The 18958-nt window shown below is 38.7% G+C and overlaps 1 protein-coding gene across 3 annotated transcripts in view; it reads right to left on the bottom strand.

Moving 5' to 3' along the window:
• grin2ab (glutamate receptor, ionotropic, N-methyl D-aspartate 2A, b) overlaps positions 1-17844 on the bottom strand; it is a 97978-nt gene extending 80134 nt beyond the window's left edge. For 2 of the 3 annotated variants that reach the window (XR_009273054.1, XM_058788749.1), the window contains exons 1-3: positions 16730-17844; positions 15992-16177; positions 11020-11415 (exon numbers count right to left, since the gene is read on the bottom strand). Coding sequence is in view for 2 of the 3 variants with exons in the window: in XM_058788749.1 (XP_058644732.1) it covers positions 11020-11400 (381 nt within the window). In the remaining variant the exon portion in view is untranslated. Of the gene's footprint in view, positions 1-11019; positions 11416-15991; positions 16178-16297; positions 16604-16729 lie in introns of those variants that run through there. The other variant, XM_058788758.1, reaches the window with a different exon arrangement.
• Between the last annotated feature and the right edge of the window lie 1114 nt (positions 17845-18958).

The raw sequence follows: 18958 nt of genomic DNA, 5'->3' as shown, positions 1-18958 counted from the left end.
TTCATAGAAATTATTTGGTTTAATAAAATATTCTTAAGTAAAATTGTTGATTTTTTGTAATAAAAATAGTAGTTAGTGGCAGCCCTATCTTTATTTACAGATCAAGTGTAATATTAGGAACATTTAATAATCTTGCAGAGCGTTTCATCGTCTTAACTATAGTAACCGAACGCGGCACGCTTTTTGAACGCTGAATGGAAGATGACAGGCAGCCACAGCGGAGAGAAGAGTTTACATGAAGTTGACTTAAATATTCATCTGAACCTAACATTAAACTATGGAACAGCTTTAGAACACTTGGAATATAGTGCATGAAAACTTTACGGTGTTTTATAATGTGTTTGTGGCTTTTGTGGGGCTTAACAATAACACAATAGTATACACACAATATCGTATTTGGATCGGCCTCGTCTGACCGATACCCCGATCCGGCAGAAAATGCCAGTATCGGAGCCAATACCGATACTGAATAGCGGATCGGTGCACCCCTAGTAGTAATTTATTAGTCAGAACTGTTCAACAGAGTAAACTAATGAAGACAAAGAATGGGAGCACTGCGCACTGGCATTCTCAGCACTGTCAGAATAAAATCCTACACACTGTGAAAAAATGTATCAGAGTTTCAACAAAAATACTAAGCAATGCAAACATTTTCAAATGTGGTAATTATAAGAAATGTTTCTTGTGCACCAAATCAGCATATTAGAATCATTTCTGAAGGATCATGTGACACTGAAGACTGGAGTAACGACAATGAAAATTCAGCTTTGCGGAATAAATTACATGTTAAAATACACTGAAATCACTTATTTAAAATTGTAATACTTCACAATATTACAGTTTTTACTCTATTTGATAAAACAAACGCAGCCTTGGTGAGCATAAGAGAATTGTTTCAAAAACATTAAACAGTAAATGGATTTAACTGGAATATTTCATTTTAATATTGTAGGATCTCACCATTTCCTTTGTTTCCCAACCTGATTTATAAAAAAAAAAAAAAAAAAAAAGAGAGATCTGGAGAATGTACATGTACTGACATACAGTTTGGTAACAGAAAAGTGAGAAATGCAATCCTGCCTGAACAGACAGAGTATGGAAGTGAATCATAAGGGGTGATCAGTCCCACACACAGCTACCGTGGCCCAGCGCTTTGAACAGCTACACATTTCTGCATCTAATCCTACGCCAGGCAGTCTTTGATCATGCGATGACTGCTAGACCATTATGACCAAACATGGACATTCTCTATGAAACAGCACCTGAAATAAATAAAGGCACAGCCTCTAGATTAGCATTTATGTAATTTCAATGTGAAATATCAAACATTAAAAAGCATATTTAGCTGTGCCCTGGTGCATGCTGACATATTGAGCTGTGAAATCTATCTATCTATCTATCTATCTATCTATCTATCTATCTATCTATCGTTTTTGAAAGTAGTCTCTTATTCTCACCAAAGCTGCATTTGTTTAAAAAATACAGTAAAAAGTCAAATCGTGAAATCTGATAAATTAATATAATCATTCTCTTTTAATACATTTTAAAATTTAATTTATTCCTGATAGTAAAGCTGAATTTTCAACATCATTACTCCAGTCTTTATTATCACATGATCCTTCAGAAATCATTCTAATATGCTGATATGCTGCTCAGAAAACATTATCTTCTTATTTCTTAACATTCTTTATTATATGATTCATTTTTTCAAGATTCTTTGAAGAAAGTTCGAAAGAACAGCGTTTATTTAGAATATAAATCTTTTGTAACATTATGAATGCCTTATGACACTTTTGATTAATTTAATGCATCCTTGATGAAAAGTAGCCTATTAATTTTTTTCCAAAAAAAAAAATAAAACATTTTTGGACACAAAAACACATTGATCCCAGACTTCTGAATGGTGGTTTATATAGCAGCGACTTATTGTTTTGAAAGGCAATTCAAGCTGCCTGATGCATATAAAAAAGATCAGATTAACATAATCTCTCGAACTCACATTGGATGTCTTTATAATTCAGTCTCTCACCCTCACACACAAAGAAAAGCCTCTGGCCCAAGACAAATCCGAAAAACAGTAGAAATTATGAGGTTAACGTTTCACTCTAAATGAATTAGCCTGTGTGTCTACTTCACTATACAATATTCATAAAGTTAGTGTCGCACAAAACGCAGAAAGCTGTGGAACAGGGAATCTAAACTTAGCCCTTAAAAGCTGCTTTCAAAGGTTTTTCCGAGTTGTTCTGCCCGTTCTTCTCCCAAATAGACTGTCATTTCCAGTGAAGGCAGCGCTAAGAGGGAAAATGACCTCATTCGGTCCTGAATGCAGCCACCAATCTCCATGTTAGCCGATTGTCCTTTACAACCCGCGGGAAAGAAGTGACGAGAGGAATAGGAAGAAAGAAAATAAGTAAGGACGAGAGAGACATGTTGGTGGTCTGCCAGGGAGAGGGATCCTTTGTGTAGACCCTCGCTTCTGATAAACCCTGAAGCAAGAATGATAGAGAAAGAAAATAAAAGAACGGGAAAGAGAGAGAGAGAGAGAGAGAGATGGGGAGAAGGAAGGATCACATATAGAGGGATTGCTGAGATTAAAAGAAGAGGGGACAGACTGAAACTTGACAGAGGTCTGAAAGCTTTATCTTCTAAAAAAAGACCTGTAAAGCTCCATCTGATCCTATAGTTCAAAGTGCCACATACAGTATGGGATCTTCCCTGTAACCTGACTCGAAGTGACACTGAATTGGCGAGAGATTTGTTATCCAGTCTCCTAATGACAGTAACCAAATGTAAATTAATTTCTAATTTCATATCTTTGTAAGCCAAATCCATCTAACAGCATCTAAGAACTGCAGTGAGTCACTGTGGCACAGCCCAAAATAAGTAGGTGGCCATCAAGGCGCTACTGTTCGGAGAGAGAAGGATTTATCATACAGCATTGAGCGATGGCAGATCGTTTGTCCACTGTGTACCATTCCGGAGTCTTGTAAAGCATCTTAAATTACATTCCAGCTTAGGTCCGCCATTGTAACTTTATTTCGGTGTCTGCTTGAAGCGCAGCGATACATCACACAAAATAACGAAGGACAAGTTTATTTTGGCTTTTACAGGACTTTCACTTAAGCTGTAGTGATCCCTCCTTGGGGGCATTTGGGAATGTAGGAACACAGGTAAAGGTAAAAGCTGGCACAGTATTTCAAAATGACAGAATGCTGTTCTAAGCTAAATAAAAACTGACCTCTTAAATGACACAAAAATATTTTCGTGCTATAAATATTTTAGTAATAGATACACTACCATTCAAAAGTTTGAGGTAATATTTTTTTATTGATACTTGATACTTTTTTCAAGAAGAATGTGTTAAACTGATCAAAACTGAAAGAAAAAGACTTGCAAAAATGCATAACGGCCATTTTGAATATTGCCTTTCATGCAGTGTGTAATGTAGCTGTATGTGAATGCAATCCCTCTGCAAGGTGTAAAGCCAAAAGTGCATGATAAATAAAGTTAGTCGTCTCCCAAAAGAAATAATCAACTCTGAACAGCGTAATCGAGTCATTTTGAATCCCACTCCCATGACAGCTATGCAGGGTAACACATTTGCATAATGCCAGTCTATGTTCTACATTGGCCAGTCGCGAACAAGTCATTTTACTGACGACTGCTTCTCTAATCTCAGGGAGTTGATCGCGGTATTCACAAACCGCTTGCTCTTGAAAGATGGCTCAGTACCCGGTTTATTTGGACTAGCTGGCTCCACTAATCCTCAACCTGTAAGTATGACAAACAATAGATGTTTACATTTTCTATCGAGTGTTCAAAATACAGAAATATGGCAATGGGTGTATAGTTTCCGACATGGGCTGTAAGCAGTAGACCAATCACAACAAACTGGGCCATCTGACCAAACAGAGCAAGCTCACAGAAAGGAGGGTTTTTAGAGAAACTGAATCTTAGAACTGCTTTGAACGAATCGTTTGAAAATTGTTGGAAAATTAGGTGATATTAAACGCATATTTTGAGAAAATGAAAGCATTGTTTGACCTTGCATGTATGCAAACCTATTGTAGGAGACTCCCAAAACAATACTAGGAACCTTAAATATGGCATAATAGGGGCACTTCAAATGATTTGGGCAAATGATGGGGCAAATCATGATTTGAAAAAGTATTAACTGAAAAATTACCTAATAGGACCGGCATAATGTTTGTGCTAAAACTACACTTTTTCAATCATAAAGTTGCTTTTTTAAAAACCTTTTTTATTTTTTATGCCACAACATAAAACTAAGTAACATTAACCGATCCAGTGAAGGGAGTTTTATTGTAGCTGACATCATCAAACTAATGTCACAGTGACATCAGCAAAGTGTCTTATAAGCTTGTTGGAGACGAGTTGGCTTTTACCCTTCGAGTGGGTTTTCTGTGCGATACTGTGTTTTTTTGCAGGCAATTATTTGGCACTGCTGATGACATCATATGATCTAATGTGCCAGTGCAACCTCAGTCTATTGTCAAATGAATAACAAGAAAATTTGAGAGTGTGTGGGAGATGGATAAGCGAAAAAGAAAAAGGACTGTGTGTGGCTGTACACGTCCGCCTGTAAGTGTATGTTACATATTTAATTTCTTTCAGCCCCTCTATTTTGTTCTTTTCTCCCATAATGCACCTCTCTGATACAGATGGGATAAAAGCTGCTTCAATGGGGCAGAAAACAGCTTTAGTGTTTAACTCTTCAGGCCTGGCTCTCTTTCCTTGTTTTCCTCCAGTTTTCTTTCACTCTCTGCCCCCTCATATAGACCCTAAACGCATATGCCCAGACCCCATTCCAGAAACTGAACATGCAAACCACAAAGCAGCTCATTGAATATTCAGTCCTGCCCCGTCAGAGTGCGTTATTGCTCCCTGCCCTTTCTTTCCCATATCAGAGGTGGAAACATGGATAAAAAGATGAGTCCCGGCACCTTCATTTTTAATGAAAATCTGGGTTTACAGTGAAGCGAAGCATCCTCCAGGACCCTCACATACACACTCTCAAAACACATTCACGCTCCCCCCAGAGTACACCGCAAAAAGACATGCAGTTGAACTTGATCAAAGCAGGCCAAGAGACACAGCAGTACAAGACCGAAAGGATGTATAATACTATAGAGATAAAGGCCATTCTGAAACATTCTAAAGCAATAGTTCACACAAAACTTAAAATTATGGCATTATTAAGTCACTCCAAACTTAAAAGTTGTAGTTTTTTCCATGGATCACAAAAGGACACATTTTGAAAAATCTTTAAATGATTCTGTCTAACTCCTACTTGTTTAAATCTCTTCTTTTGCGTTTCATGGGGAAAAAGATGACTAATATAATAGGTGCTGCAGTTAAGAGATGGATAATCGATAATTGAGACGGGTCTACCTACAAATGTACATGCAGTATGCAGCCACAGTTTTTAACAAAATCCACTTGTGCAATACTGAGAGTATAGTAAAGTTATACTCTTTAATTTTCATACAATTTGTGATAAAAAAAAAAAAAAAAAACTTGGCAAGATAAACATGTGTAGAAAAGTAAGTCCTGTGCTCATGGGCGACATTAGGGGGGGGGCAAATGATATCGTCTGTCATGGAATCCCCGATGTCATCCCAGGACTGGTTGTATGGGGTACTAGACGGTGCTAAATACCCTCAAACGAAAGCACAAGCAATTAAAGATCTGGCAAACAATCCAACGTGTTTTTGCAGAGTTGAGCAATGTAGCTAATCACAGACATTTCTGTTGAATTCTTTAAAGCAATGGCCAATCAGAAACGTTAGAGTTTTCAGAATTCACTCACCGCTGAAAGCGCCAGGGTTTTGCACGCTCATGAATCATCTCATAAGTTCGGACGTGATGTAAATAAGAGATTCATTGTGTAGTTTAGAGAGCTTCATTGATTATAGCGGAACTTTGTGAGTTCGCGATGAACTAAGTTAAGATGAGAGATGCTTTTAGTGATAATAATGGGAGCGCGCTTTCTAGGCTATAATCCATTCAGAATTTGTATGAAACTTTAGTTTTTCGGACACAGAAACGTTGCATGGAATGACATCCCCATGTTTATGCTGGATTCATTCTTGAAATATCAGTGACTGAAACAGTGATAACCAAAGCAATGGATGGGACAAAAATGACTCGGTGATTTATTCTGGAACCAGACTTCAACAGACAGCGCACGTCCTGAACAAGATCTAGTTCACGGACTTAAAGCGTGTGTAGCCTAACTTTATTTAGATTGCGACATATCAACCAGTAATTTCATTTCCAGTAACGGAAAGTTCAGAAATGAATAGTATGCGATTTATCGCAGAATAGTCCCACAACTAGGCATGGGCCGGTATGAGATTCTGACGGTATTATAACCTTAGATAAAAAAAATATCACGGTATCACAGTATTGCGATTACAGTTCTAAAATGTGTTATTTTTAAATGTCTGGGTAAAAAACAACAAAGTTTTTTCCACTGAACACAATACATTTTATTTTTAAGAAACATATAGAACATTTTGGAACGGTAAATAAAAATAATATAAATAATTGAAGTCTTGTTAATTAAAATTACCTGCAGCTCAACAATAATCAGAACATAAATTATTTTCTGTAAAAAAAAAAAAAAAAAACAACCTTCTAAATTTTATTTTTTTAAATGCAGTCACTTAACCTATACCTACAGCTCAATAATCAAAAACATAAATCAAAAAACTTCTGTAAAAAATGCAGTCATTAAACCTGCAGCTCAACAAGGTTTTTGGAGATATGCTCACTTTCTACACATTCATCTTTCAGTCCAAGTTATGAGCGGTGAGGTACAAATATGTGTGCACATACACATAAGGAGAGTGCGCGATTGTGTCTCACACACACACACACACACACACACACACACACATGGTCTCTCTAGTCCATATAATACTCAAACAGTGGCAAAGACACCTGAGCCAGCAGTTTGTTTCTTTTTTAAATGACGTGATTTTGAACAGATGTAAACAATGGCAGGAGGCTTAAAATTATAGACATGACACCAGCTAAAGCCGGGCTCACACTGTGCGATTTTTTAAAAGTCCTTTAGGATTGTACTTATCAGACTGCACGAACATGATGATCATGTCACACTATGGGATCTCAGCTGTCATTAATGTCAGACTGTACGACAGTCATGACGAGTTAAAAACGGGTGTGCGCAAGAAAACTTGTCCGAAGTTTTACATTATCATCCTATACACGTCCAGTGACTGCGAACTGCACTGCACGCGGGACCGAAATGTTGGCTGTCATGAAAAGTATATGAACGGCGGCAATACCGGCGTATTTAAGAATAGTGTATGCAGCTCTACACCCCCGCCCATATGAAAACAGCAGCGCAACCAGTGATTATATAGAAAAGAAACACATCAGATGAATTCCGTGAGCGGAGGACGGGAGCGTCGGAGTTTATGGCGGATAGAAGAAATCTCTAGCATTAATTCTGCTCATAGCTTGCCTTGAAAAACGGAGACAGTTTGACATTCATCGTAGGGGTAGTCACACTGCAGGACTGTGCGCCAAATCTTCTGACACTGCCAGAATTTCGTCTGAGGTGAAATTTGATCGCAACAGCCATTAATCGGCTGTCGGTGAACATGTCAAACCAGCAATCAAAGACTACAGATTTTAGCCTAGGATTATAGGAATCTTTTATGATTTTCAAAATTTGTCTCAGACGACCAAATCATGGCCAAAATCGCACAGTGTGAGCCGGGCTTAAATTGATTGTACTAAATCGCAGAAACGTAATACTTTAGTCTGCTATTCCCTGCTCTGTGAAGTAACGTGAGGGAGGATTTTAGCTAGTTAATTAGGTATGTTATCTGCCTCGGTAGCAAGCCAAATAGTATTTATTTCAACACTGAAACAACCGTCTTGATCGAGGGTGGAAGAGGGAGAAATGAAGACGACACAGATATATCGTTTGTGTACGACCTGGACATATTTATTTAGCGATCAGCGCCAAAACGTCATCTGTACGGAACATCATTGCGTCTACGTTACCCGAGAAATACCCATACGGCAGACTTCGCCTTTTCGACAGGGAACAAGTTCCAGGGATTCACCTCATGCGGCCATTATCCTACACATAGGTGACTCTCACTGACCGCTATCCGGAGGGGGACGGGTCGTGTGACTCGTTCCGCTCTTCACTGCTCACAACTAAGGGAGTCCTGCACTTTCCGTCTTTGACGACACGTAAAAAAAAACTGCGCATTCCGCAGGAACGGTATAACAGAAAATTTTAGTGGTTTTGAAACCGCGGTATACCTTGAAACCGGTTATCGTCCCATGCCTACCCACAACTGATCGTTTATTTTTTCCTCACGTGTCTCACCTTTAGTAACAACTAATCGAAACAGACACATTTCAAGTGACACAGGAAACTTAGATTAACATCAGAAAAGCAGCGTGCACATTTTTGGTTAAAAATGAAAGGCCACTTCAAACGGGAAGCGTCGCAATTCAAATCAGCATCAAGAGTCAAAGCCCCACAGTTTAGTAAATGCAGGCAACCTCTTTAAGTTATTCTTGACTGCGCTGTATTGACTGTTTTGATGCGTTGCAATATGGTATGGCATTGTTTTGATGCATACATCCGAAGAAGATTTCTTGTGCTTTCGTTTCTTGCCCCCCCTGACTAAAGACTCAAATGTCGCCCATGCCTGTGCTAATAGCATCACGTATGCAAAAGTTACAATTCAGGATGCCAAGTGTTCTATAGTGCTAAATCAACTAAATGTGTCTAACACTAAATTCATTAAATTTAACACAGTTAACACATTTACCTACTTTGACACTGAAGCGGTTTTATTCTGTTCAATCTAATCAGAAAAACTGAGACCAGAAACATCGCAAGCCAACCTTTATGTAACGGTCAGATGTTATTTATATAAATAATTAAAGCAATTAAAAAAGCCTTCATTTATGTGCAAATACATTTGACTTGATATTTTGCTATTTTATTTAAGGAAATGTTACTATTAAATGCAAGAAACTTCATACATGCCTTCATACCTGCCTTTTATTCAAAGACACATTAAACATCCAAAGTGACAGTAAAATTTTTATAATTTTACAAAAGATTTCTATTACAACTCAATGCTGAAATGCTGTTCTTTTGAACTTTCATATAGATAAATATTGGGAAAATAATACTACACATTCTTAACTGTGATAAATATTTTGTGAGCACCAAATGTGACACTGATGACTGAAAAATTCAGCTTTGCCATCACACGAATAAATTATATATAATAAATTACATGTATTAAAACATTCCCATGCTTGTATTAAAACAGTTACTGTACACTCAGAAATAAAGGTACAAACACTGTCACTGGGGCGGTACCTTTTCAAAAGGTACATGTTTGTACCTAAAAGTCCATTTTGGTACCTTAAAGATACACATTAGTACTTAAAGTGTACATATTTGAACTTAATTGTACCTTTTGAAAAGGTACCGCCCCAGTGACAGCTTTTGTACCTTTATTTCTGAGAGTGTAATTGTGAATAGTATTTTCACATTATTGCTGTTTTTAATCAAATAAATGCTGCCTTGGCAAGTGGAAGACACTTTTCCTACAGACACATTAAAGAAATCTCACTGACTCCTTATTAAATGTGAAATGATCTGACAGTAATTGTGATATTTTCTGCCTTTCTATTTCTGTTTATTTCAGACTTGGAAATGCATTGTGCTTGACATGTTATTGCACAGCCAATACAGCCAAGGCTGTATCAGCCTCGGTATCAAAAGGAACTCTGGGAGATGATTTAAAGAAGGGATGAGAAGTGTTATGGGAGACAGCAAGCAGGGGGCCTCTTAATGTTTGAGTTTCATTCACATCAGCCCCAGCATTTGACTCCCTAAGCAGCGCTTCCCTCCTGAAGAGTCTCTTCAATTATTACCCTCCAAGCTCTACAGCAGCACCGGGGCCTAATGTGTCAAATACGAAGTTGGAGGATGTCGCTCGAAGGAAATTAGATAATGAAAAATCTGAACCTTATGAATTCTAAGCAACTTTCAATATATACACTTGCCATCACAAATAACTTGTCATACATACAATGAGACAATAAGCAGATAGTAAAACAAAACTAAAACAGGACTTAAAAAGAATCTACTAATCACATAAAAACTAAACGCACATTACATAAGAATTAAAACATCAAAATCATTGTTCGGTTTAAGCGAGAAACATCTCTAACCACGAGCTTTGACAAAGTAGCACAATCCACTTACTTTGTGGTTGTATTTCATCACTGTTAAAAGGGATTGTGCGTTCATCTAAAATTATCAAATCACTATTTGGAAGGATAGTTTGAAGTGAACTCAGCCAGATGATGCAATGGGATGACATGGTCGTCTACAAGAAGTTTCTACAGTTTATGTGGATGAACACTGTGTAGCAATAGCCTAATAGTCAAATGTATCCATTTGATAATGAATTAAGAATTTTTAAAAAAATCACTAATGTTTAACTTAAAACAAAGACAGCATCAATGAGTCCATTTGCAATCAAAAACTTTCTCTGCTTCGATGCTAAACTCTTTGAGGCAGCTCTATCTCTACCCCGGCCGCAGGTTTCTGTCACACCCACACAACTGCAACCAATTTTGCTATAAACACAGCTCATTGCCAACTTTGCAGAAACAAATAGACCGACAGAGGGACAGTGACAGGAAGACTGGCAATCCGTCAGGTTATATCTGATGCAGATGGCATGACTGATAAAGAAAATCTGTCAGGTATCTGAATTGTGTCTCGTTTAATGCCACACAGCTAGACAATCCAAAACATGGCATTGAATATTTGAAATCAAGCTTTCTGTTTAGGCCTTGGTGGAAAACATCCGTTTGATGCCAGATATGATGAAATATTCTGCGGTGGGTTGCTGTAAATGCAAGTCGAGGACAAATAAAGCACATAGAGCCAGCAAGGGAGTATTGCATGCTTACCTTTTCGGCCATTGTCATGGCAGAGCCGCCATGGATTCCCAGTATGGGCATGGAAGTCTGAGAGGAAACAAAGTCCAGCATCTGTGCCACGGATTCCTGGTCCGTGCCGTCTCCATAGACCAGCCCGTGCAGTCTCTGTCGGGACATGAGCTCACACAGGTGTGCAAGCATGCTTCCTGGGTCCGTCTGGTTCACCTGGATGCTGAGAACAGTCACATCCAGAGGCGCACCTATCCCACGAGCCGGACGCAGGGCTGATTCGGATACGGTGGGGGTTTGGCCCAGTATCACAGCTACACTCAGGGATGGAGGCTTCTCTGCGGCCTGCGACCAACCCAGCAAAGCCCATAAGACCATCAAGCAGACTACAGCTCCCATCATTCCTGGCTTCAGCCCCTGTTAAGAGGAGAAGTTTTTAAAAAGATGCAAAACACGCCAAGTCTCACAAATCAGGCTTACCAGATCTCAATAAACCAAAATCAGATAACGCATATCCATAAATTACATTCGGCCTGTTCCTTTGCACGCAATGATTCAGTGGAGGGGGACTGGGAAGCGAATCCGGAAGACAAGCTTTTAAAGATTAAGATCATATGGTGCTTCAATTCAAGTAATTCAAGTCAATACTTTTCAATTAGCCTAAACAGTTGAATGGAACAGTGGTTCACTTATTAGCAATTTACTCTGATGTACTGTCTTACAATATGTCATCGTGGTTGCATTTAAATGGCCCGTCTAATTGATAGGTCTCTTCAATAGTTTATTACGATTCTAGGCGGAATTTGATGCCTGAATGATTCCAGATGGCTAGTGTAGCTGTCTCTTAAATTATAGCAATAATTGATGAAACCTTGCACTAACTGGAGTAAGCTGGAGTGCATTATAACTTCATGAGTGAAGAACAGCTTACACATGGTTAAATTTAAGTGCGCTGATGTCAGCGGTTCAAAGATGGTTCAGTCTCAAGAGATTGAATGTAAAAGTCAATTTTGGAATTAAGGAAACTGTACTTATGGCTTAAAGGTATAGTTCACTCCAAAACTCAATCGGCACCTATTCCTATTCATTTTCACTGTAAGGAAAACAGCAGTGTGAACATACTTCAAATATATCTCCTTATATGTTACAAAGAAGAAAGACCGCACAGATTTGGAACGACTAAACAGTGAGTGAATGACTGACAATATTCCTTTAAGTTAAAAAAAAAGATATAGTTTTTTTTCCTGTTCATTTGGCTTCTTTTATCAAGGTAGATACTTTGCTATCAAACATGCTTTGATAGCAAGATTGATCGAATTCACTCTGAACTTTTCACTCTCAGAAATGTCACTGGATGCACCTGCTTCATCCCTGGAGTTTAGTCATCAGTCATATTTGCACCTCCATTTCATTCACAGACTACCTTGGGCCATAGCTAATAACCACAGATGAAAAAGTACTCAAAATGATGTTGAGAATTATAACAAAAATATATTAACTAGTACAGCCAAATATCCTGTTTCTTATTTAACTCTGGTTGAAAATGTCATTGGTAACACAGAAGCAGGGCATATATACAGTAGCATCATCAAATCGTGTCAGTTTGTCTCTTAATACACTGTATGTGCCAGGGCATGTCATTTAAAATCAATACTCATCATGACACAAAAATCAATAAAGTGAAATAAACCCTACAGTCTCCACAGCTTGAATTTTGGGAAGTATGTTTGGGGTGCTCAGCAATGAATGATGAGATAAAAATGTGCTGCCATCAGCTACTACAAATACTACCATTTTATATCACCAGTCCTCAACAAAGGACAAAGCTTAATGCAGAAGCTCATGAATGCACAGCTTAACAGAAAAAGTCCTACATTGGAATATTAGATGGAATACATTGCAAATACTTACTGTACATGTGGGTAGTAGAAAAATTATAAGGACATGAACATTTTCAACATCAGCACAATTTTAAGAATTTTATCTGCATTTAATTTTTTTAAAAAGTCCTGCAATGTGACATTTTTTGAAAGTATAAATACTCCATATAGTCTCTTAAGGATGCAATATAGGATGCAGTACATACATATATATATATTTATTAGGGGTGTCAACGTTAACGCGTTAACGCATGCGATTAATCAAAACAATTTAACGCGTTAATATTTTAACACAGATTAATCGTTTGATAAGGTTTGACCCCAACTTCTTCCCATCATCGCAGCGCGGAAGGTCATCTATCATTGTGTGATGAGGGTACAGCACCAGTGTTGCCAGGGTAACGATAGCTGCACAAGTGGTTTAGTTTGAAAATACAGTCGCGGGAAAAATTACAGAGCCGTGGCGGGTTGCGGTTTTTTGGGCTACTTTTATAATGTACCACGGCCGCCAAAAGTGTATATAGACAAATAAAAATTAAAATAGATCCTTTTACTAATGTGTATTATACTTGGAATGTATCCCTGACAACTTAAGAACGGAGAGGCGGTTATAACATCACAAACAACGTGAGTTTCAGCAGAGCAGCAGAAATAAACATGACAACAGCCACTATAGATTATATAAGATAATAAACACACGATTACGATAGATATGGTCTGTATGTGATTTTCTTGAGAATGTGTATGTCTGAAATGCTAATTTGTGCAGCGATATAAAAGGCTATAAATAGCATATTTTAACAACAGTAAACGACCAAATTCCACATGTGATCGTAAAAGGAAGTTATTACAAACACTCGATGGTGGTTTGAAGTCAGTTCTGAGAAAAAGTGCACTATTAATCTCATAAACTGTCTTATGAAGCATGTTAGCTCCAATTCTTCTTCATAATGCATTTTGTCATAATACTTCACGTAAGGTCGCAAGAAATGTTTTGTTGTATTTATTTAGAAATACTTTTGATAATAGTTGGGTAAATGTATACTGGGATTGAAGCGATGTGGCTTGGGTAATGGCTGAATAAAAACAAAAGAATAATAAGGATTATGTCTCATACCTGGCGGAAGTGTGAAAGGTTCTGTTTCTGACTAGTGTGTCATGCATTTCTTTTTCAACACATTTACAGGTAAATCCTAGTATTTAAAATTTGCGATTAATCATGATTAATCACAGTCCATGACTGATTAACGTGATTACATTTTTTAATCGATTGACAGCACTAATATATATATATATATAACACATACATACACACACACAGACGCTAATATACTGATTTTTATTAGTAATTTTATAAATCACAACATTGATATAGCATACATGAGCAGAAGTGGATGACTGTTGCTGCCTGATGCATTATATAATTCCTCCTACAATGTCATTTTTGAATAAATGAAGCAAAGACTTGTTTAACACTTGACAAACTAATAATTTATTGATGCGTTTTCAATTGTTGGCAAACACTTATAGCAGATAGTAAGAGGGTTTTGCTTCTGACAGCTTAAACATTCAGCTGTATTGTGAAGCATACTAATTAGTGCCAATCATATAATTGCCTAATTGCTTTCTTGATGGTTGCACTGGTAGTTTGTGAGGGTTCAAAAGTGGTGCATGCCTCAATGACCACATTAGAGATTCCAGAGACAGGCAGTTGTGCTCTGTTACCCCTGTAACTTTCTCATTTAGTATATTTGCTAACGTCCATAATTGGCATACTCACAGAGCTACCCCAGCAAAGCTACCATGCCCTTAAGTATACCCCTGGACTAGCACTTAGCATTTGCAAATGCAGTGCATCACTCTGCATCTCGTTCTGCATGTGCATCTGTCAGATTTGTTGGACGTTTTTCAAGTAAACGGTGTGTAATGCTTTCAGTCACATTAGACATCACCTTCACCCTAAGCTTGCAGGATACAACTGAAGAGCAGCCAAGGATCAAAATAAAGACAGTTCGTTTCGCTTACATACAAAAACAGACCCATGGATTTTTACGCATCAAAATTTAAGCAATGCTGCCAAAAACATCTTGCCAATAGGAGTGTTTGTACGAGTGAGGTTTGAGTATATGCCTGGAAGTACCAACCACAGTTTTGATGGTCTGTCACAGCCCATATTTCATAATTCAAAACCACAGCATAAAGTGCCAAGTGCAGATCGGCTAGCTGTTAGTGGAATATCACCGCTGAGATCACTTCTCTTCACAGGCGAATGGGGAGGTTGTGGGTGGATTTCTGAGTTTGACTGTGTGGAAAGGTGGAGGGGTCAATAGTTACGAGTACTCTCAAAATAAGCACCTGCACTAGGTCCTCCTCCCCCATCCATCTCTCTTTCTGACCAGCACGTATGCTCATATATTCTACCTAATATTTGAATGCAGCGAGTTTACTAAATGTGTAGAAAGCTGTGGTATTACATAGTCCTTTTTCTCTTTCAGGTCAAAGTTACTGAAAGAGCAACAGTTTGAAGAAAATCTTGCTATGCAAGTCAATACATATTATAGCAAATTTCATTTTAATGCCAGAAATTTTGAAGGTAACTCCATTGCCCACTTGAATCCTGAGGTTTGGTACCACCACAAGAGCGCATTAAGTACGTTCAACAGGGCAGCGCCTTAGCCAAAGGCTAATGTCTGCGTTCACGTATTTGATTAAATTATGTTTCTGGCCTAAGGCATCACAAGAGTTGGCCCAATATAGCAAATGTAAGAATGCATTGCTGTGTATATATCTGGGCGCTCAGTTAAGGTCATTTTATCAAGACGTGTACAAGTGGCTCTATACATGAATGTGTGGGTAGGGAGGGGGCGGTTTTGAAATATTTCAGCTTCTAAAAATGTATCCTCCATTGCAGGAAAGACTATTTCAGGCCTGGTCCTGTAAGCAAGAGGAAAACATCAAAAATGTGCTTGGACAACGTGACTGCACCCAAATCTGCAAGTCCCTCATTCCCCGTTTAGACCGAACCCGCGAAACAACGGCGCCCCCTGTCGGATCTCCCTGCAAGCCGCTTCACACCTATTACCAAAACGTTCAATATTTAAAACGTATCTTACCTTGCGTGTCACGAGGTGTCAGTGAAGAAGACTCGCCGTGGTTGAAATGTGCCATCTGTGAAACTGACCGATGTCCTGTGAATGTGATCCACGAAGATTTCCTCACAGAGAAGGCGCGTTTCTCGGCGCATTTTTTTCCCAGACCTTCGGCGAACCACCTTGACAGGAGCTTAAGTGTTCAATGTTCTGGAAAAAAAGTCAACCAAAATCCTTACACCAGGTCAACAGAAATGACAGAACTCATTATTTAGTGTATTTCTATAACTTATCGCTCGTGTTCAGTAGTCTACAAGAGAAAAGCCACACCAAAAGGCTTCGCGAGTGGGCAAACTGATCTGCGTGGAAGCGTAACGGTTCCCCCGCACAAAACCAAGTCACCTCAGAGGCTGACTACAACACACACACAACCATGTTTCAAACAACACCTATCAGTGAGCTTCGAGAGTGAAGTCAGCGGTTAAAAGGTGTGTGAGAGACCCGGTGTGTTTAAATAACGGCCGGTGAGGTATTCCCCTCACGCGCGCGCGGGGTTTGTCTATGTAGGGCGCTCGCTCGCGCAGCAGGTGTTGCGCATCAAGGCGGTTGAAATAATTTCTCCAGTCACAAAAATAAGCCGACGATTTCGTCAACGGGAAGCTCCAACGACTCCCAGTTGGCTATGAGAGAGCCAGCCCACATTTGGTAAGGAAAATAATACGTTTTTGATGTTTTATTGAAAGTAAAAAGAGAACAACTCACCTAATATCCCCGTTATGCATTTTCAACACACCAGTCAAGAAATTAAACCGCGTCCTCAGTAGTCTTCATCGTGTAACCTTGATCTTTCTTTATAAACAAATCCGTCAAGTTCAGCGCTCTTAACGGCGTAATTCCACCGGTGTCCTTGTGTTTACCGAGTCCATTCCTTACAGGGATTAACCAGAAAAAGGAAAAAAACGACATACAACGACAACATGGATTTTTCACCTTAATATTTCTGTAATTTTTTTTTTTTTCTGAGACTCGAGTGCTTTCCGCAGTGGAGCTTGTGGAACAGGTCCGTGTGCCGCCTCCGAGGGGGATTCCGTCAATATCGCATCCTTTTGGAGAAAACAACAGTAACGCGCCGTATTCAGCCGTTAAAACGTCGATGAGGTGTATTTTGGATAGAGATTCCTCTGCGACACCATCGACTGAACTCGAGACATCATGGCAAACTGTCGAGCGCGTGTACGCTCTTTAACATCTCAGCGCGGAATTGAGACTGTACTCGCCAATGCCTCCCACGCGCTCCGCGCCAAATTCAACTAAATTCTCTTACCTTTCCACCTATAATTAAACACAGACATACGTTTCATATACAGATTACTGTCTGTCAATGCAAACAGACTAGTCTTATCGCTTAACTAATTAAAGAAATCATTTGGTTATGAGGCGCGTTCATATTTCCATCCAACTTTACAGACCATTGCTCTCAGACGCGCACTCCGTGAATCGAGTAGATGGTAGATTGAGTCTCTCTCTCTCTCTCTCTCCATCACACACATGAATACAGTCAAATGATAATGAGCACCATTAACAGTCCCTGCGCACGATGGGCGCCTCAAAACTATGGAAAATTCTCAATCACACGACGCCTCAGTAAACAAGTCATTTTCCCGCTCGGTGTTGCAAAACCTGCAAAATGTCCCATTCACTGACGCCTCCACGTGTTAAAAAGAGCAAAACAGTTCAACGAACCGACTCCTGTCTGTCTCAATGAAAACGGTGATTTTGGGCTTGCTCCGTTTGCGCCAAAATTGGTGGTTCGTTATGAGTCAGACGCTCCCAGCTGTGTAATTTCCCTGTAGGAGATCCACGGGAGCCGTTATGATCCTCAACTAATGCAATTAAATCAAATGATTTTATGCTCTAAGATCATTCACCCAGTCAAAGGGGAAACTGCTTGACAAGTCTATTTAAAGTCTTTTAAACTTAAGATTATGACCGCGTGTTTAAGTATAGATGTACAGAAGGCACGTGTCCCTTCAGATTTTTGAGCCAAGTGGATTTTAATGCAAATATCTGTATCTTTAAAAAATTAAGCTGCACCATTAATGGGGTTTAAAAAAAAAAAAAAAAGTATTTGCCTTCTGGTCATGTCTAACCTTACAAAATCTGCTCCACAGAAAGTTCAGCAGATTACCACAGAATCCATAAAATGCAACACCATCTGATTCCTTTACCTGACAATAAGAGTACAATACTCTAAGCTGTGTTCAGTTTACTGTATTGAAATTCATTTTGAAGATTCTCCCCCAAAATAACACAGAAAATACTTAATAAAAAACACCACAGATTCCACCTGGACCTAGTCATGTCTGATCTCGCCGAGGGTACTGAGTGAGTCAGAATTGCCACTGGTGCCCCCTGAAAAAAACAAAAAACAACAACTATATTTAAAATGATGCATTTCTACTCCAATAGAGATGTTGAACCTTATTTCAAACATTAAGATGAGTTTAACTTTTTTTTTTTTTTAAAGCATTTGTAGCACTTTATACTGCTATTCACAACACAGACCAGTCAGCCCACTGTTTTATGGTTACCAGGAAACTACATTTCAATATGATGTAACACTACAAAACCATTTAACATATATATCATTTAACCATTTAGCATAAACACACAGGCATGCAGCCGCAAGCTGTGCCTCAGGACCGTTTTTTGTCTTGCTGTTTGTCCTCACAAGCATTATAATTACGGTCAACCTTTATATACTAATATATTCATATTTAGAAATTACCCACTTTGACAACCGACTTTCCACACATTGATTTTGAAGATATAAAACTGAATACAAGCATGCAAACCACTATAAAGTGGATCTGACGTATCTAAACTCATATACATCGTAATATACTGCTGCTTTTTGTTACCCCCAGCATTTTTTGTCTCCCTCAGCCAGCCAATCATGTTTCAGAATAGGCTGGGAAAGGACGTTTTACA

This window comes from Onychostoma macrolepis, chromosome 01 (assembly GCF_012432095.1).
Source record: "Onychostoma macrolepis isolate SWU-2019 chromosome 01, ASM1243209v1, whole genome shotgun sequence".
Taxonomy (NCBI): domain Eukaryota; kingdom Metazoa; phylum Chordata; class Actinopteri; order Cypriniformes; family Cyprinidae; genus Onychostoma; species Onychostoma macrolepis.
Note: the sequence above shows the minus strand (reverse complement) of the source record. Positions and strands in the feature narration are given on the sequence as shown.